General features: G+C 36.6%; 1 protein-coding gene across 5 annotated transcripts in view; it reads right to left on the bottom strand.

The window, feature by feature from the left end:
- The window catches only part of DYM (dymeclin), a 542,345-nt gene that overhangs the window by 167,936 nt on the left and 352,281 nt on the right, over positions 1 to 22,128 (bottom strand). For all 5 annotated transcript variants that reach the window (XM_071208556.1, XM_058277682.2, XM_058277681.2 and 2 more), the window contains one exon: positions 7,311 to 7,413. In XM_071208556.1, the coding sequence (XP_071064657.1) occupies positions 7,311 to 7,413 (103 nt within the window). The remainder of the gene's footprint in view (positions 1 to 7,310; positions 7,414 to 22,128) is intronic.

Here is a 22,128-nt window from a genome sequence, read left to right on the forward strand (position 1 = left end):
TGTTGTTATTCCTTCATTTGATGATGTCATATATTTTCTTCTGCAGGAAGCCCTCCCTGTCACCAGAAGGCACAGAGACATCTCATTTGCTGAGCAAACACCTATGGTCCAGATTGCCTCTCCTTCACATGGGCAGCATAGCATAATTGCAATAGCTGGCATTTTAATTTTAACATTTACTCTAAGTGTTCCCCCTGGCCTCATTCATTTAATCCTCATAGCAAACTCGGGATGTGGGTTCTACTGTTACTTTCATTTTTCTCACAAGGAAACTGAGGCACAGAGAAGCAAAATGACCTGCCTAAGATCACCTAGCTCACAACTACAGAACCAGATTACAAAATACAATATTTGCCCATTTTTAAAAACTGGGTTGTCTTTAGATTGTTAGTGGTAAGAGTTCTTTATATATCATGGATATTAAATCCTTATCAGATAGATAATTTGCAAATGTTTTCTTCATTCTGAGCATTTTCCTTTTCACTTTCTTGATGGTATTCCTTTGAAGCACAAAAGTTTTAAATTTTGATGAAGTTCAAGTTATCTATTTTTTCCTTTGTCACTTTTGTTTTTGGTATCAGCCAAGAAGTGTTGCCTAACCTAAAGTCATGATTTTCTCCTACATTTGCTTCTAAGAGTTACAGTTTTTAGTTTTACCTTTTACATTTATAGTTTTAGCTTATAATTTAGTTTTATAGTTTTAGCTCTTACATTGAGGTCTGTGGTCCGTTTCAAGTTAAATTTTGTGTATGGTGTGAGGAAGATGTGACAAATAATTCTTGAGTACCCACTATATGCCAGACACTGTGCAGGACACGAGGAACTCAGTGGTGACGCTGCTCCATCTTTTTTCACTTACATTCCATTGTGCAAGAAGCAAACACCTGGAATGATTCACTCCTGCATCTCTCCCCTTCAAAACACTTTCCAGTGTTTCAACTCCTTTCAGTGAAGATTCCCACAATCCATACCTAGTTCCCCAAAGTTGTTTTCTCCCTCTTCTGACATCTCACACATTTGGTTACAGCTCTGTTACAGAATTTGTTATATGTTGAACTGTATTTCAGTCATGCAAGTTTAAACTAGTCTCTCAGATTCCTTGCAGGGAGAGAACTATGCCTTATTCATCTTTACCTCTTAGAGCATGATAAAGTCCAAAACAGGAATTATAATAATATTCTGATTATCACCATCACTTGAATAAATGCATATAGTCAAGATCCAAAAGTAAATGTTTTGAAGGGGATAACATCTAAAAGTAACAGTTGTAACAGTGACAACTTTCACAGTTTCAAGTTTCTTAGTTATGGCTGCATATGCAAAATAATTGTTCGCATGTGACTTAAAGTTCTCTACTCTAGCCTCTAAATCCGATCCCTGGAAGATCTTTAAATGACAGAGCCATTAAGAACTAATTCTCGGCGGTGGACTTGGCCCAGTGGTTAGGGCATCCGTCTACCACATGGAGGTCCGCGGTTCAAACCCCGGGGCCTCCTTGACCCATGTGGAGCTGGCCCATGCGCAGTGCTGATGTGCGCAAGGAGTGCCCTGCCACGCAGGGGTGCCCCCGCATAAGGGAGCCCCACCCGCAAGGAGTGCCTCCTGTAAGGAGAGCTGCCCAGCACGGAAAAGAAAGTGCAGCCTGCCCAGGAATGGTGCCGCACACATGGAGAGCTGACAAGATGACTCAACAAAAAGAAACACATATTCCCGTGCCGCTGACAACAACAGAAGTGGACAAAGAAGATGCAGCAAATAGATACAGAGAACAGACAACTGGGGTGGGGGGCGGGGGAAGGGGAGAAAAAAAAAATCTTTTTTTAAAAAAAAGAACTAATTCTATTAATATAAAGAATATTATGTATGTGTGCATTTTTTCTCTTCTCCATCCCTTCCCCCTCCCCCCCTGCTGTTTTTTGCTGTCTGTGTCCATTCATTGTGTGATTATCTGTGTCTATTTCTCTTTTTGTCTTCTCTTCTCATTTTTCTCTTCTAGGATTCACCAGGATTCGATCCTGGGGACCTCTGATGTAGAGACAGGTTCCCTATTACTTGTGCCACCTCAGTTCCTGGTTTCTGTTGCATCTTGCCTTGACTCTCCCGTTTGTCTCTCTTTTTGTTGTGTCATCATCCTGCTGCATGGCTCGCCGCTCACGCTATGATTTGCTGCTTGGGCTCTGGCTTGCTGCATGGGCACTGGCTTGGCATGTGGGCCTGGCTCGCCGCATGGGTACACCTTTACCAGGAGGCCCCAGAGATCGAACCTGAGCCCTCCCATATGGTAGACGGAAGCCCAATCACTTGAGCCACATCCACTTCCCTATAGGTGTGTTTTTGTATGTGTTTGTGTCTATGCACATGTGAGAGAAGGGGCATTTTTACAATAGACCAATAAAGGCAAAAACATTACACTAAAACAAATAGCTGAAGAGTTTTCAATATTACCTACCTATTTACTATGGCTTCAAAGAAATTTGCAATTCAAGTTAAAGATTAAACAAGAAATCTTAAAAGTAGAAAGACCTAAAATGAATGGGGTAAAGAAACAGAAAGATATCCGAATTAAAATTTTCTCTCATGGAATCAGGTCAGAATATCTCATAATACATTTCTGAAGAAACTAATCAAATGACATATTCCAGGGTGAGCGATTATCTTAGGGTTCCTTAGAGATTGATAATGATAAGCAATCATGATGTAATCAAAACAAATTAAAAATAAATGGCTTTTGCTCTTTAGAAAGTTATAATTTAAGATAGCAAACTATTAGATCAAGTAGAGGTTGGACAACCTAAGTGAAAAAAAAAGGCTACCATTACCTCTTGAATATGAAAATTTTCATTTTGATGTAAAGATCATGATAAATTAATACAGAAGTAAATTTAATCATCTAGCTTAAAAATTACCTATGTACACGACATATGAGAAACAAATCATTTTTGCCTATGAAAAAGGTAAAAAATTTGAATTGTATGTCACACAAACATGATTTAGGCATAAGACTCTTTTTCAGCTTATGACACCTGTCAGAGATTGCACGTGTGCTGAGTGGGGCTTGATCCTCATCAATTGATTAATATTTAGTCTTTTTTTTTTAAAACCTAGGCTCTGAAAGTCTCTACGCTTTCTTTTATAGTCTCTCTAGCTGGGAAAGAGAAGAATAACACAAATCAAATAATTATGGAATAAATATAAAAGGACATATAAATTTAATTGTTCTTTCTTGGGTGTGTAGGTATGTGTGCAATAAATCATATATATCAATAGTTCTCAAATATTTTAGTCTCAAGACCCCTTTATACTGTTAAAAATCACTGACATCCATAAAAAACTATACTTATGTGTATTATATATATTGATATTTATATTAGAAAGTGAAATAGAAAAAAATGTTAAAATCAAGAAAAAAATAAGTACTCATTCTATTAGCTGCCAGTATAAATAGCATCATCACTCATCATGTAGCCTCTAAACAAATCTACTTCTCACTTGTGAGAAGACGAAAGTAAAAAATGAGACTTTAAGAACCACTGGAATATGTATATAAGCAGGTTGACAGCATTAATACTTGCTTAGCATGTCAAATGATAAACTCTTTGCTGATTCTTCTACTTCTGACTCCTTTTTCTTTTTGTCCAGGCTTTTTGGCTTGTGCCTTTGCATTTATATCTAGAGAGAGATAGTAGGGTCAGACCTACAGAAAGGTTAAAATATACTTCGATGACCAAAAGGCAATATAATTTGGTTTCTATGGTTCCACCTAGAATAAAAGATTTTTCTTATCTCAAATAGTTGCTAAGATGATGGTTAGAAATTAGGGAAATAAAGCTTATATGACATTGTGACAATAGTCATAATTTTAAAAAACCCACAGTTTCGGTTTAAAAAGCAACAAGATTTCATTTATTATCTATGTTTCATTTTCTATATTCAGGTTCTGCTGTTTGAGAAATTATTATTTTAAAAATCTGATGAAAGATTCTCCTTTAATAATGCTCTCCCATGGCTTTAGTCATTGAATTCAATTTTATGAAATCCTGATACAGAGACAACAGAGCATAGCCATGCCTACTAAACTTTATTTGCATTTTAAAACCTTTAATATCCCTGTACAGGCTGGAGAAGCAGCTATCATTCTCTGTAGTGAGCACTCTTGCACTCTACAGAGGACATGAGTGTAATTTTTGTTTTATTTCCCTTTAAGCAGCCAATGCAGTTTCCTCATTATCTAGAACTTGGTGGAAGGTTTCAGATTTCCACTGAGATATTCAGACAAACATGATTGTACTGAAGTACAAACACTAATGTTTTTGTAATTTGCTATTTGCTTTTTATATTGTTACTCTACTGACATGTGATTATAGAGTATAATGAGGATAAACATTTTCTTAGTAAACTCAGAAACCTCTAGGTAAATGGAAAGTACTCTATGTACTACAGTGAGAAGAAAAATATTCTCATTTTCAAGCACTTATTCCACCTCAGTGAATAAAATCCATTCAGTCCTGGAGTAGGAAGTGTGCATCTGGGAATCCACTGCAGCATTAGAACCTTTTCCTTTCCCCTTTTCATCTTTTACAAACAAGGGTTCTAAAGCATTAGTGTTAAAGGACACAAAATTTTATGTGGCTGTTGGCACAGACACTGAACTATAATTTCTGGGGAAGAATAGGGAGAAACACATTTTATCTTCTAGTTAATGACCAGTTTAAGAGAATGACAAAAGGAACATGGTTTCAAATTAGCAAATCACTTACATATAGTCTTTTTTTTTTTAAAGATTTATTTTTTAAATTTATTCCCCCCATTGTATGCTCTCTATGTCCATTCGCTGTATGTTCTTTTGTGTCTGCTTGCATTCTTGTCAGCGGCAACAGGAATCTGTGTCTCTTTTTGTTGCATCATCTTGCTGCGTCAGCTCTCTGTGTGTGCAGCACCACTCCTGAGCAGGCTGTGCTTTTTTCACACAGGATGGCTCTCCTTATGGGGCGTACCCCTACATGGGTGACACCCTGGTGTGGCACAGCACTCCTTGCGTGCAACAGCACTGCGCATGGGCCAGCTCATCACACAGGCCAAGAGACCCTGGGTTTGAAACCTGGACCTCCCATGTGGTATGCAGATGCTCTATCAGTTGAGCCAAATCTGCTTCCCTATATAGTCTTGTGAGCAAAAGGAATGACCAATAAAACACCAAGTTACGGTGAAAGAAGAACATGCTGTAGTGCTGACTTTTACTTTCTTTAATAACCTTTCAGATCAGTGGCAGGAGGAATGATTCACAGTTACCAATGCTACTGATTCAGAGCTAACCTCCCTCCCCAATTAACTCTGAGGAAAGGCAGCAAAATTCAAGTTCATAAACTCATTTGGAAAACACTGTGATTTGCAGTCTCAAACACACAAATGTAAAAATAAGGAGTATGAATGACATTCCAAGTGGAGTTTTTCCAGTATCTCTAGAAGCAGATGCTCTAAGAAATTCATTTGTGCTTGTGAAAATTTTATGCAAGAAGAAAATAGTCAATCAGTAACTCTAAAAATATAAAGTTCAATAACGTAATTCACATATCTGTTACAGATTCAAACTTAGGCAACTTTCCTTTCATTGAATGATCACTCCAGGATGGTAAAAAAAAAGTATTGAACATAATGGTAGAAAGTATTAAACATACCAATTTTATGAATTTGTGAGCAAGGAAAAATGGTTCTAGCTCAATCCCAGAAATATATGAATTTAATACATTTTTGTGGAATCAATGACATAGGAATACTACATAAATCAAAGCATAATTGTATAAAAATAACAAAACATTTGCAGATAAATCAAATTCAAGTTCTTAAGAAATTCTCCACTGCTACCCTGGTCCCAAGTGAGGTTTCCAAGGAACGATTAGCAAGAAATTTTTTTCTTAAAACAAGTTATGACAAGTATAGAATTAAGTGAGCTATTAAGTAATTTTTTTTAAAAGTTAAGAATATTCAACTAGCAGGAAAGTCTTGAAAGATACTTTTTGAGAGAGAAAGAAGTTGTCTGGAATCATAAACGTAATATTTCAGTGGGATAACAACACATAACACACACACTACATAAAAAAGAAAAAGAATAGCACCAGTCATGTTGTGGCTACACACAGTTATCTTTGTTTATCAGCAACTGATATCCGGACTGGGTGCTGTTCCCACAGTCTCCTATCAGCAGAAAGATTTAGAAATTAAACAAACCACAGGAAACAAGCAAAACAATTCTCCAGCTGTCTGGTATGCATCACCACTTCAAACACAGAATTAAAAATTCTTTAATCAAGTTGCTAAGGATAAGCTCACTAAGTTGTTGTCTGGTGGTTTAGAGAAGTCCTTATTAAAAGTTGATGAATTTCTTCTGTGATTTGTGACAGATAATTTTTAGCATCCTCAACTAGGCCATGTTCCAAAACATAAGAAATGTCACAGACCGTGGCACTATACAAAAAGGACTCATACTACTCTCGTCTTCCTCTTATTACATAATGCTTACCCTGTGCTGCTTCTATTCTACTCAGTCATCACCCTCTGTAGTCAGGTGGAATGAGCTCTTCATCTTTAATGTGGATGAAACAAGAGCAACATAGTACTGTTGTTCTCTTCTGGCTATTGCTGACAAGACTAGGGTGGCATACCAACCGGAGCAGAGCCAATTAGATTCTCTTACCCAGGAACTGAGAATTAGAACTTCAAGACTCTGCTCAGTTAAAGACACTAAACTCTTAAGTACATGCGATGGGGAGAAGGGAAAGAGTTGGTGTTGCTATTTTAGGTCCAACTGAGCTGATGAGAAAAAGAGAGAAACTTGGCCCATAGAAAGCAGTATAAGAATATAGTTGAAGCAAAAAAGAAGCTGAAAAAAGAAACTAAATGGTCCCAGAAAGGCAGAATAGCCTTGAATCCAATAGATTTTCAATTTTAGATTTGAGTTCTCTGTGAAATCCAGGTATACTTTCTACCTTTGGGGTCTGTGAGGAACCTTGGCATACTTCCTATAAAACCTCTTCTTTTGTTTTGTGTAATTAGCTTGAGTAGGTTTTTTGGTTACAAGAATAAGATTCCTAATTATTAACAATCATTGATTTAGGGTTGATGTTTTTAACCACTTGTTAATAATCATTTCAAAAATTCCCCCTCAATTTGAGATGTCAATCCTTTATCTGAGTATTACAAGATTTCTCAGGCATCAAGATTACAGTCATATTTTGAGAGAGAGGAATATTGTTATTTATAAACTTAACAATGAAAAGAAACCTTTATACTGACAAAGTATGGTAACTACTTACATAATCTGGTAGAGGAACATCATTGGAACTCAGGGAACCTCTCAAGGACTGTGTGGCTTGTTCCAGAACTTTGTTGTGTTTTTTAGACAGCAAAGAAAACAAACTGAAAAACAAACAAAAAACTCAATTATGTCAAAAGAACTAAATGTCTTCTTTTCCTGTCTTAAATTGAATTAAATAGTTCCATGGCCTGTCAATTATACTAAAATATATCGCAAATGGCCATGATTCTTCTTTCATGCTTGTGTTAACAGCAGGATTAACGATACTATCTAAGTATCAAAAAACTGAGTGAGGAGGATGTTTACATTAGAAGTATTCTAATTTTGACAGTTTAAAATTATGTTTAAAACATGGGAGGAATGTATAATGATTACTATAGTGGAAAGAACTGTGGACAGATTTAGAAAATCTGGGATGTGGACTGACTTTATGATTAACTCTCAGAATTATCTACAAATCACTTGAGCTTATTGTATCACAATTTCCTCCTCTTTTAAATAAGTGTGCTGCATTTAGATTATTTTTCAAGTATAATATAGAGTCTATGATTCTGTATTATAGAAATTTTTTAGATATGTGCTTAGCACTTAATTAGTATTTTATGATTACACACATATTCATTAATTATTTCATTTATTTTTTCTTCCCAGCTTTATTTGAACATTTATTTAGAGAACATGCATTGCCTATATTACATTTGCTTTGTAGAGCACCTAGCATTACCTATCAATGTTTAAGGAATTTTCCCCTTGATAATGTTAATTAAGACTCAGTGTGGAAAGACTACTTAAATACATTATGGTCCTCCCTGTCTTCAGTGAATATCCTATTTAAACCATTTGAAATAATTAGGAATATTTCCTACACTGATATTCAAATCAATATTCTATTTAGAAGGACATCATTAAGAAATACTAGAGTAATGTTTGGGTTTAAAAAAATACTAAGTTGTACAGTTCTATGTTTTATCTTTTAATTTTTATCCTAGTAACATATATACAACCTAAAATTTCCCCTTTTAACCACATTCACATAAATAATTCAGTGCTGTTAATTACAATTGCAATGTTGCACTACCATCATTAACATCCATTTTCAAAACTGTACAATCAACTGAAATAGAAATTCTCTACCAATTAAGCATTAACTCCCCATTCCCCATTTTAGTTGTAGCAAAGATACCACATGAATGCAAAATGTTAATAAATGAGCCGGGGGGGTGGGGGGGGTGCGGGTGGTATAGGAATGCTGTCTTTTTTACCTGATTTTTCTGTAAACCTACAATATAATTAAAAATTAGAAAAAAATTACTAAGTATACTATAGGTCATGCCTTGGATTTTTGTGAAAAAGTACTTGGAATCAGAATCACTTTCATTTTCAAGTTTCTTCTGTCCCAAAGGGGAATTCTTTATTCATTAGATTTATAGTAGGACTATATAATTATGTATATTTGAAACTGTACTACAAGGGGCATACACCTTTAGGAATATTACGTCTTCTTGGCTAATTGATCCTTTCATTATCATGAAAACTCTCTCTTACTTTTTTTTTTTTAAACATCCTTTTACTGTTAATCTAGGTGTGTCTTTAAATTTAAAGCATGTCTCTTTGTAAGCAGGACATGGTTGGATTTGGCTTTTTTAACCAGACAATCTTGGCCATTTAACTGGAGTGTTTGGTCCATTTACATGTAATACAATTGACAAAGATTTTTTAAAAAATCTATCATCCTTTTTTTTTTTAGGGGGTACTGGGGATTGAACCCAGGACCTTGTATATAGGAAGCAGGCACTCAACCACTGAGGTACATCTGCTCCCCAGTAAGAGTTGGCTTTTTTGTTTGTTTTGTTTTTAGGAGGTACTGGGAATTGAATGAGGGACCTCATACATGGGAAGCAGGTGCTCAGCCACTTGAACTACATCTACTCCTGACATCTACCATCTTGTTGTTTTGTTTTCTATGTATCCCATATGTTTTCTGTTCCTTTTTTTTTTTTTTTACTTTCCTGCTTTCTTTTGGATCAACAAGAGTATTTTTACTTATTATTATTTTTTAATATTCTTTTTTTTCCCTCTCCCCTCCCCCCTCCCCCGCCCCAGTTGTCTGTTCTCTGTGTCCATTTGCTGCATGTTCTTTTTGTCCACTTCTGTTGTTATCAGCGGCACGGGACTCTGTGTCTCTTTGTTGTTGCGTCATCTTGCTGCATCAGGTCTCTGTATGTGTGGCGCCATTCCTGGGCAGGATGAACTTTTTTCACGCCAGGAGGCTCTCCTTACAGGGCGCACTCTTTGCACGTGGGGCTCCCCTTACGCGGGGGACACCCCTTATGCCGTGGACACTCCTCCATGGCATGGCACTCCTTGCGCGCACCAGCACTGTGCATGGGCCAGCTCCACATGGGTCAAGGAGGCCCGGGATTTAAATTGCAGACCTCATGTGGTAGACGAATGCCCTATCCACTGGGCCAAGTCCGTTTCCCAGGAGTATTTTTAAATACTCTATTTTTTTTTTATTCTTCTATTGGCATTTTAGTTATGCCCCTTTGTTTTATTTTTAGTGGTTGCTCTGGGTTTACAATAAATATCTGACTTATTGCAATTTACTGTAAAATAATATTAATTTGGGAAACGGACTTGGCCCAATGGATAGGGCATCTGTCTACCACATGCGAGGTCCGCGGTTCAAACCCTAGGCCTCCTTGACCCGTGTGGAGCTGGCCCACGTGCAGTGCTGATGCGTGAAAGGAGTGCTGTGCCACGCAGGGGTGTCCCTCACGTAGGGGAGCCCCACGTGCAAGGAGTATGCCCCATAAGGAGAGCCGCCCAGCGTGAAAGAAAGTGCAGCCTGCCCAAGAATGGCGCTGCACACATGGAGAGGTGATACAACAAGATGACACAACAGAAAGAAACACAGATTCCAGTGCCGCTGACAACAACAGAAGCGGACAAAGAAGAATACACAGCAAATGGCCACAGAACAGATAACTGGGGGGGGCGGGGCGAGAGGGAGAGAAATAAATTTTTAAAAATTAAATTAATTCATGTATAATGTAAAATATTACAACAGTATACTTTCGTTTACCCTCCCTCCCCATTCTGTGTTGTACAATCAGTAACTGTAAAAATATAAAGTTCAATACATAATTCAAATGTTCAGTTACAAATTCAAACTTTGGCACTGTCCTTTCACTGAATGATCACCTCCACTACTCAGTTGGCACTTAAATACAGTTTTATACTGCTGAATACCTTATTTATAACCAGCTTTACTGAGGTATAATTTATATACAATAAAATTGAACATTTTCAAGTAAACAATTTGATGAGTTTTGAAAAACATAGAGCTATGTAACTCACCAATATATTTAAGATATAGAACATTTTCATCCCAAAAAGTTCCCTTGTGCCCTTCTGCAGTCAATCCCCTTCTCAAGCACCCACCCCCAACCCCACTCTAGGCAACCACTGATCTGTTTTCTGTTACTACAGTTTTGCCTTTTCTAGGACTTAATGTAAATGCAATCATACCACATTTACTCTTTTGTGTCTGGCTATTTTCACTCAGCATAATGCTTTCCAAATTTATGCACATTGTTTAGTGTATCAGTAATTAATTCCTTTTTATTGCTGAGTAGTTTTCCATTGCATGGATGATCTCAAATTCATTTATCTATTTACTAGTTGATGAACACTTGGGTTGTTTCCAGTTTGGAGTTATTCTGAATAAAGCTTCTATAAATATTCTTGACCAGGATTTTGTGTGAACATATATATTCATTTCTCTTGAGTGGGATTGGTGGGCTACACGCTATTTGTTTAGAACTTTATAAGAAACTGCCCAACTGTTTGCTCCACATTTTTGCCAGCACTTGGTATTCCAGTCTTTTTAACTTTAGCCATTCTAGTGGGTGTGAAGTAGATTTTCATTGTGGTTTTAATTTGAATTTCCTAATGAATTTTCCTGGGCTCATAATGTCTTTTTTTTTGGTGAAATCTCTTTCAAATCTTTTGCCCATGGGGGAAAAAAGTGTTGTTTTTCCTTCTTCTTAAGATGCAAAAATTCTTTATATATTCTGGATACAAGTCCTTTATCAAATATTTTCTCCGAGACTGAAAGGCTGAAAGCAAGAAAATTTGTCTTTTAAAGAATAAAATTTAAAAATTTCATTAAGTCCAGTGTTTGTGTTTTTGTGTCCTAAGAAATCTTTGATACCAAAGACTTTCTCCTATGATTTCTTGTAGAAGTTTTATAGTTTTAAAACATTTTAGGACTATGATCTATTTTGAATTAACATATGTCATTCATATGTGTTTATGGCATGAAATAAGGGTCAGGTTCATTTTCATTTGTTTGTTTTTTTTTGCATATGGATATTTAATTGTTCTAGTACCATTTGCGGAAGACTATCCTTTCCTCTTTGCATTACCTTGGAGCCTAGTGGAAAATTCATTAAGCGTATATGGAGGGGTCTATTTCTGGACTCTGTTCCATTTCATTGGTTGTTGGACTATCTTCACCAATACCACACTGTCTTAGTTACACTAGAGTTATAGTACATCTTGAAATCAGGTAGTGTGAGTCTACAATTAATTTTTCTTTGTTAAAATTGCTTTTGACTATTCCAGGTCCTTTACATTTCCATATAAATTTTAGAAGCAACTTATCAATTTCTACTAATACATGTGCTGGGATTCTGCTTCTGATTGTGCAAAACCCATAGATCAGTTTCAGGATCTTAACACACCGAGTCTTTGACACATGAATATAGCATCACTCTATTTAAGTTGTCTTTAAGTTCTTCCAACAATGTTTTACAGTTCAGTGTGCAAGTATTGCATTGTTGCATGTAGTTTGTTAAAGTTATCCCTAACTATTTAACTTTTTTGATGTTACTGTAAAAGTATTGCTTTTTAATTTAAATTTAGGATTACCAGTAGAATATAAAAATATAATTGACCTTTATATACTTACCTTATATTGTATGACCTCACTAAACTCATTTATTAATTCTAGTATCTCTTTGTAGATTAGGATGTTTTAAAGATATACAAACATAGACGGTTTTAAATGTTCCTTTTCCATCTGGATTTTTTTTTTTTACCTTTTTCTTGACGTACTGCACTGAATAAGACCCCCAGTACAATGCTGAATAAATGTGAGACTGGTTATCCTTGCCATGTTCCTGATCTTAGGGAGAAAGTATTCAGTCCTTTACCACTAGGCATGAATTTTTTCACAGATGCTTTCATCAGGTTGAGTAAGATCTCCTCTATTCCTGGCTAATGAATTTTATATTCATGAATACATGTTGAAATAAGACAAATACTTTTTCTGTACCTACTAAGATGATATGGTTTTCTTTTTAAGTCTTTTAATATTGTGAATTGTACTGACTGACTATGGAATATAAACCAACCTTCCACTCTTAGGATAGATCTGATTGGTTATCTTTTATATGGTATAAAAGGATAAATAATAAGAATAGTGATGATGATCTCTTGAAAATGTACTCTGAGTCACACCATATATAACCATTTGTATTTATTAACTAATTTAATAAACAACCTGCTTAATGAATAACAGTACTACTATTATTGTCACATTATACATGAAGAAACTAAGGCATAGAGAACTAAATTAACTTGCCAAGGATTAAACTAAGTGGAAGAGCTAGAATTTGCACTGTGGAAATCTGACTCCAGACCTCACTGCTAACAACTTTATTATCTCTGACCTGAGGATTTGTTTTATTAATTATGGTGGCTATTGTTTATTTCTTTCCAACAAGCCTCACTCTTAGCCCCTTCTTTTAGGACTAGAACCTACTCTACTGAAAAAAAAGTGAGCTCATGACAGACTTTGTCAATATAGTATGTCATTCCACAAGTCATGGATTGGTCTGTGAAAATATGCTATAATTTGAGCCAGTTGAAAACGTTCCCTGGGATTTAATAGGAACAGTGGGGAAATACTGCTTTCATGTCTGGTCAAAATATTGTAAAGATGTAATTCTGGCGGTACCTATGATCATGGTTCAGCTTCATGGAGAAAACACACATGTAATAGGAGAGCATGAACCCAAGCTCACACAGTGACAGAGAAGGATGGGAGCGGGCAGGGTGGAGGGACAAGGGATGAGGGAAAAGGAAGGAAGAAGGGAAGGGAGAGAAAAAAGGGAGAAGAAGAGGGGGAGGGAGATGGAGATGGAAAGGGAGAGAGAGAGAGTGTGTGTGTGTGTGTGTGTGTGTGTCCTGGAAGGTTCCGACTCCCCAGTTCAAGTCCTTGAGTGAGGCTCCCAATATTCCCTGCACTTTTTTTGCAAACTATTCACTATTCTCCACTTAGCATCCTTAAGACAAATCTTTCCTTTTTTACATGTTAGATTCAGGCATGGCTTACTCCACCCTCACCTTGAAGTCTTGGTGCAAATGTCACTACTCTGAGGCGTACCATAATCACTCTAGTTAAAATCCACAACCTAACCTTGCCATGCCCCCTTTCCCTTCCTCTGCTTTATTTTCTCCCATAACACTTATCACTTCCTAAAATACTGCATAGTTTTCTTATATATTTTTATTGTCTGTTTCCACCCACTAGAAAAAAAGTTGGCAATCTACACTCTGTAGACCAAATCCAGCTCCCTACCTGTTTGTATAATAAAAGTTTTATTGGAACATAGGTATGATCTTTCATTCAGGTATTGCCTATGGCTGTTTTTATGCCAGAACATCAGTGATGAGTAGTTATGACAGAGATCATCTGACATGCAAGGCCTAAAATATTTACTTTCTAGCCCTTTACAGAAAGTGTTTGCTGACCTCCAAACTAGCATGAAAGCTCCATAATGGCAGGGATTTTCACCTGTTTGTTTCACTACTCTCTTCTCAATGCCTAGAACAATGCCTGGTGCATAACACATACTCATTATTATTCACTGAATAAAATGCAAAGAAGAAACTCCCTGGTTTAAAAAAAAAAGTACCTTACATTTAAAATTTAAAAGTTTATCTGGTTTTAGGTATTTTGCATAATGTGGTATGTTGCTTATAACTGGTGAAACAATATTATTAGATTATACTATTAACTATGGTATAATTATATTATTTAATTAACTACAGTCTATAGGGTTCACTCTCTGTTGTATAGTTCTATGGGTTAAAAATGTTTCAATTTTTAATTATGAATGAATGGAATCTAGTTCAAAATGCTTCTGTTAGTAGTATCATTCTCTCTACTCCAATCTGGAAATGTATTCTTCTCAGATTATTAGTGTCCTTGGAAAAAACGTTGAACTAACAATTGGCAGACCTGAATTGGACAGCTGTATCTGACACCAACTTAAAATACAGCCCAGGACAAGCAACTTTATCTCTATAAGGTCTGTGATTCCCTAGGTATAAGATGAGGACATGTACAGAATAAATGCTCTAAAGTATCTTTATGTCCACAGATAGTACGATTCTAAGGAAAAGAAGGGGGAAGGTATGAAATTAATGTTCACTCATATTGCTTGCTCCTCTTAGGCTCATGGTACCACCCCTAGTGTAGATAGCTTTAACGCAATGTACAATTATTGCCTCCTTATTGGTCTATGTTTCCAGACCAGTCTATAGAACTCTGTGAAAGTAGGGCTATGACTCCTTATTTACTCATGTATCCCTTTGATTAAATAAAGAAAGCATGCCATGTTTAAGATAAGGCTAAATCCCACAATAAATTTTCTATCACACATACACACAGTTTTTTTGTATTTGTGTGTCTTTCTCCATACTCACATACATACCCTCATACACAGATTGAGAAACAAAGGAGATTTTAGAAGCTACACAAATGAATGATAACTTGAACATATTAAGCATAGTCTAGTAATATATATGAAAATGGACTCTGTGTCCCAGTTTTGGCAAAATCCCTAAAGGTCACGAACAATATAACAGGGAGCCAGATTCTTTCACAGCCTAAAGGGAACTGCTAGATTACACACACCGAAGATGGTAAAAACTAAGTTTGGCCACACCTGCCCACTACCTGACTCATGTGTATAACGAAGTTAAGGTTAAAGCATCCAGCAGAGTGAGAAATTATTTTTACAGAGATAATGGAGGGCTGCGGTATTTCTCTTCCCTTCATTCATAGGTGGAAGATATTCTCCTTTACCTTAAGCTAAGGCAGGGGCTTCAAAAGAACCATTAGGATTACTGGACAAAGTCCCTGAAGTCAAGAAGACAGAGCTGCTAATGGCTGATGCTTATCACCTGAAATCTAAAGGTGAGAAACTGGCTAGAGTTGCACCTGTCCAGAGGCAGCATGAGGTAAAGGCAACTTTGAGAGCCACCTAGCTTTCAACTGATGCTGGGGTGAAATGATTGCGTCTCATGGACCAGATATGGATCATGTCTTAGGGGTCCTGGAGTCCCAAGAGGACTATCAGCACGGTGTTTCACTTTGTTTTAATTATAAAAGTTATATTTATTCACAATGCTACATTTATTACATTTCCTTAGAAAAACGGAGAACTGTTTTATGTACCCGATTTGCACATACACAAAGTCCTCTGGTACAGCTAAAATCCTGACACTATAATTTGGGTACTACTGCTTCAGGGTTTCCAGTCTATCCATAAAAAACAAATGTTAATAGAGAGGACAGACTATTGGAAGTCTAGCGGCTAAGAGGAAAATTTTAAGTGAACAGACCAGCCAGAAAAGAGGTGCTATCTCTGTCAAAATGTCCACTAGAGGGTCTCCTGGACACCTGCAAATGTGCTGACAAAAAGTCTGCTTCGGACAGCTACTACAGCCAGAGAGTACCAATGTTAGATGCCAAGTGCACTCATCCTATAAGATTGTGCCCTTTCTCAAAATTGAATCCCTTTTCCTCATGAGCCTACAGCTGGAGAGATCAGAGACAGCAGACGTGGAAGTGGGAGGAAGGGACATGGAAGGGAGAAGAAGCTGAACAGATCCTATTCCTCTACTGTGGGCTTCCAAGCCTGAAGCAGCCTGACCTGGGAAAGGAGAGCAGGCAAGCGTTTAAAATTTTCATTATTATTTTGAACTGGAGAAATGTAACTATCATTCTAGACAAAAATTTTTAACGGCTGATATGAGACTTTTCCTCTGATTGAAAGGGACTTAAAGAGGCTATGGAACCTCCCAAGATTTTATCCAGGGGCAAGAGCAGTGAATCCACTGAGTGAATTGAAGGGGGAACTGGCAAAAGTTGCTTCCTGGTTTTATGTAACGGGTCTAGCTCATTCGATAATAGTTCCAATATTTCATAAAGGCAAAATATTCTGAAGGACAGAAAAAAAATGATGAAAAGTAAAGAATCGCTAATGACGCCAATGAGGTAAAAGATTTTGTGATACTTTACTTTCATTCCTTTTCCCGTTTCTTCAAAATAGACCTAGCCAGATTAAATGATCAATTTTAATACTTTCTGTCCAGAAAAGTGTATATGCACAAAAATAATTACGACATAGTTCTGATCCTCATTGTCAATAGGGCTTTACGAAAATTAGTTCTGTTCTCAACTAATTTCAATTTATTACTAATGACTGGAATCATCCCAACCAGTCTCCAATTACTAATAAGGTTTGTTCCAAAGGTTCATAAATGAATTGGGTGTTTTAGAACTGGGAAGGTGGTTCCCTTTTCAGAAACGCTATTTTTTTTTTTTTAATAAAAATTGTAAAGTACCTGAAAAATAAGATTGATTATGGCATTTCAGTGATAACTAAGAGAGTTTCTACAGGACAAACGGAATTCAAAACTTATTTAATCTTATTAAAACATATATTCTCAAGGTGAAGAGGCACTAGTATTTACATAAATTTTCTGAGTATGAGTAAGTTCCTAACTAATAGCACCAGAGGGGCATACATTTGCATAACACAGAACCAAAGAGGGCCTACATTTGCATAACACATTTAAAATTCTCTAGGTCACTTATTCTCCAGGTATTTTTTGGTATGGGAGAAAAGGGCAAAAGAACTGAAATTTAGAGTTCCCTATTCCCTTGATTTATATGGGTTATTCATAAGACTGTCTAGAGATCAAGAATTGTATGTGTATTCTTTTTTCTTGGTTAGCTTTTAAAAAAAAAAAGACTTTTAAAGAAAAGTCTTATAAATATTGTGCTGAACACATATCCAAAACAAGACTCAAACAAGAAAAAAAAAAAGTAGTACTGAAAGTAATGTGCCCTGTGATTTTGTAGCGAAGAAACAGAATGATACATAACCATAGAGAACATGGGTGTAAAACAAACATTTTTTTTTTTCCTATTTGAGAGCGCAATACATAATGTTCATGGGTTGTGAGGCAACAAGGATATCATCTCTGAATTATAAATGCTTCTTAAATTTAAACCCTTACAGTAAAGGGTCTGTCAAACAAAGAAGAACTGATCATTCTGGTAAAATCAGTAATAACATTTCCAACACTTTAAGGACAATTCAATCATTGCTGGTAGGGCTGAAGATACATTTATACATACAATTTAAAGAATGACAATATGAAGTGGGAGAGTGGGTTTGGGCCTGCTTTATCAGGTAATAAAACATACTAAAATAAGCTAAACATTGTGTTATTGGCACAAGAACAGATGAATAAGTCAATAGAAAGGATTATAATTTAGAAATATATTCTTATCAGTGGTGAAAGCTTGAATAATTTAATAAGTGGTTTCAGATGATAATTGGAGAACTTGTCCCGGAGGTTAAATATCTAACTAATAGAATTTCTACTTGGAAAAAAATAAGGTAGATTCCTATCTTCTTTCATACACAAAGTCAAACGCATACGTATACACAATGAAAATAAAGGATAATTTTTAAATAATTTGCAGGGTGGGAAAGACCTTCCTAAACATGATTCAAAACCCAGATTTACAGACCATTAAAAGGACTTTGGCTTTTCCACTGTGTGAGATGGAGATCTACAGGAGGTTTTTGAACAGAGAAGTAACCTGTTCTGACTTACACTTTTAAAAGGTCATTCTGTTGTGTTGAGATTATAAGAGGGGTAAAGATGGGAACTGGGAATCCAGTTAAATCCTATTGTCATAGGTAGTAACAGTGACGGCAGTGAGGAGTGACATTCCAGATACAATCTGAAGGCAGAGCCAACAGGAGTTGCTATCAAATTGGATTTGGGGTATAAGAGAAAAAGAGGAATCAAGGATATTATCAAAGTTTAAGCAAATGGAAGGATGGGTATACCACTTAATGTAATGAGAAAGACTGTGAGGGCAACAGTTCCAGGGAGAACATGGGGAATTCCCTTTTGGATATAAGTTTGAGATGCCTGTTAGTTATTTAAGTGCTGGTTTCAAGTATAGAGTTGGATATTTGAGTCTGGCTTCAAGAAAAGATACAGGGAAAGAGATACGGCTCAACCAACTGGGCTCCCATCTACCACATAAGGAGGTCCAGGGTTTGATGCCCAGAGTCTCCCGCTGAGGGGAAGCTGGCTGACGCAGCGAGTTGGCCCATATGGGAATGCCAACCCGTTCAGGAGTGCTGCCCTGTGTGGGAGTGCCACCCAGCGCGGGATAGCTGCCCTGCACAGGAGTGCTGGCCGACATGGAGAGCTGGCACAGCAAGATGACGCAACAAGAGACACAGAGGACAGAAAATAAGAAGACGTAGCTGAACAGGGGAGCTGAGGTGGCACAAGAGAGTAAGTGCCTCTAGGAAGGTCCCAGAATCAGTTCCCAGAGTTGCCTAATGAGAATATAAGCAGACACAGAAGAACACACAGTGAATTGAACAGAGAGCAGACAACGGGGAGTGTGTGTGTGTGTGTGTGGGAATAAATAAAATAAATCTTTAAAAAAAAAAGAAAAGATACAGATTTAAGTTAAAGATAAACATTTGAAAACCGTAAACATATAACTAAAATTTGAAGTCGTGGCAATGGATGAGAAAACTCAGTGATTAGAGAGAAAATGAGAGACTAGAGAAAACTGAAACCTAAGTTAGAAGAGGGAAAAGACAGAAACAAACCAGTTTGTATCCTAGAATTCCAGAAAGGCATGTGTATTAGAAGTACCAGGTATTAGAAAAGTAGGGTCCAGATAAGCTGAAAACAGGAAGAATGATTGGAAAACTATATATAGAAAATCAGACCTTCAGTTTCCCTCCCTTCCCCAACTTAGCCCAGTGCACGTCTTCCACCATCCTGATAGGAGAATAGGGGTGCTTCCTCTCAAATATGAACCCAAGAAACTCTGGACTTAGGGACCATAAGAGACAACTGAAGATGAGAGTATATACAGAAACAGAATGGTTAATGAAAGTCTAGATACTGACCACTGAAATCTCTGGCTTCATTTCCGCAATCAACGCAGAAAATCAGCCAGGTTTGTACACCCAGGGAAAATACTGGAAGATTACTTTTAGGAGCAACCGAAAAGTACAAGACAAAAGTATCCAGAGATATTGCTACTTTGGGATACCCCAAAGAAACAGCCCAGTTGGAAGCTCCCTAAAATACATCTACCAGTCAACAAACCCCAACCCAAGTACAAAGAACTTCCAATTGGTTTCCTAGTGCCTCACTTTTAAATATGAACCCTTTGCCAAAAATCCCAATGACAAACAAAACAAGAAGATGAAGAGAGATGACGATGATGAAGAAAGAAGAAGGAAGAAGAAGGAGAAGAAGGAGAACAATAACAACAACACATCAACAACTTGGATAAATAAGAGAAAAAATGGAGAAGAAAACTTCCAAAATATTACAATTAATAAACTCAGGGAAGAAGTATATATATTACAGCTATGAAACAAGGAGAAGACCATATAAAAAGGAATATCATTAGAGAACAAAAAAGAAACCTTGGAAAATGATTATATGATAGCAGAGATAAAAAATTCAACAGAAGGGCTGGAAAATACATTTGAAGAACTCTCTCAGAAAGCTTAACAAAAAAGATGTACAGATGGAAAATGGTGGATAAATGGCAATTAGACAACTGGCCTAGGAGGTCTATCTAACCAAAAGGATTTTTTTTTAAAGGAGAGAGGAAACAGAAGGGTAGAAGGAAGACATTAAAGAATTATTGCAAGAAAAGTTTTCCACACTGAAAAATATGAATTGCCAGGATGGAAAGCCCCCAAAGAATTTAGAAAATAAGTAAAAAACAAAAAAATCCCTAATCATAGTACCTGACTGGAGTTTCAAAACATTGGAGACAAAAGAAGGTCCTAAAAATTATGAGAGAAAAATAAGAGGGAAGGAGAGAAGAAAGGTCATAAAGAAACTATCAAGGATTAGTATGGCATTAGACATCTCAACAGCTAAAAATCTGTAAGCAATGCCTTCCAAATGGAGAATGAAAATGACTTTCCATCTAGAATTCTATATCCTGCTGAATTTTAATACTAGAGTGAGGGTTAAAATAAAGACATTTTAGGCAAATTGCTAAAGAAAGTTAATACAATCAAATTACACTATATTGTTCATCTTGAATAATATCTGGTCTTAACAACGTAAATACTGACTATTGGTCTAACCTATAATTCCTATATAACTGTATTGGGAGAATGGGGGAAGGGACTCCATTTGAGTACGAGCACATGGATGTATGTTGCTGCAGGGGAGTTTAAGATAATGACTACGAATGAAATACTGCTTTTTGAAATATTGGTCTGTTCACATAGAACGTGTTTCTCTTTCTCACCTGACTTCTCTGCTTCTAGTGAGAAATCTTTCTACTATCCATAGAAAATCAAGAAGACCAATGACTGGTAAGGACAAAATTCAAGTAGCCTTTGTGAAAATGCGTAGGAAACTTTAGGAACAATACTGGATGACTCAAACAAGTGTGGAAAAGATCTGAGGTATAAAACATCTTATTAAAATTAAAAAATCGGGAAGCGGACTTGGCCCAATGGATAGGGCGTCTGCCTACCACATGGGGGGTCCATGGTTCAAACCCTGGGCCTCCATGACCCATGTGGAGCTGGCCCATGTGCAGTGCTGATGTGCACAAGGAGTGCCATGCCACACAGTGGTGTCCCCCCGTGTAGGGGAGCCCCACGCGCAAGGAGTGTGCCCCATAAGGAGAGCCACCCAGCATGAAAGAAAGAGCAGTCTGCCCAAGAACGGTGCCACACACACGGAGAGGTGACACAACAAAAAGAAACACAGATTCCCAGTACCGCTGATAAGGATAATAGTGGTCACAAAAGAACACACAGTGAGTGGACACAGAGAGCAGACAACTGGGCGGGGAGAGGGGAGGAGAGAGAAATAAATAAAAAATAAGTCTTTAAAAAAAATAAAATAAAAAAATCATTGAAGTCTATTAAGGTTAGAATGAATTCATTTTTGAAATTTGTTTCTTTGTGTTTATAGAATATAACAGCAATAGTAACTTCCCAGGCTTTTCTTCTTATCAAATTATCTAATCTTAATTATTATTTTTAATATTCTGCTTTATAGCTGTTCTTAAATTGCTGGACACCTATAAATATATCATACATATATGGATTGTAAATGTTTTTTTTCTCTCTGAATGCTAAGTTAATTTAAGGCCTTTACTTATAGATCTTTCTACAATGTTCCACATATAACAGGGTCTAAGATATGCTAGCTATTAATGATTTGTCTTCTTTTTTTCCCTCCTATAGCTTTCTTCTTCCCATAAAAGAAACTATAAAGATGTCAGTATCTTGCCTTACAAAATTGGAAAGAGAAGAGATCTCAATTTATTTTTAGTAAAAAAAATTATATTTTTAAGGTCCTAAACTTAAACTATAGAATAAAATGTTCATTCATTCACACTTAATTGACTTAATAAC

The sequence above is a fragment of the Dasypus novemcinctus genome, chromosome 16 (genome assembly GCF_030445035.2).
Source record: "Dasypus novemcinctus isolate mDasNov1 chromosome 16, mDasNov1.1.hap2, whole genome shotgun sequence".
NCBI classification, from domain to species: Eukaryota; Metazoa; Chordata; class Mammalia; order Cingulata; family Dasypodidae; genus Dasypus; species Dasypus novemcinctus.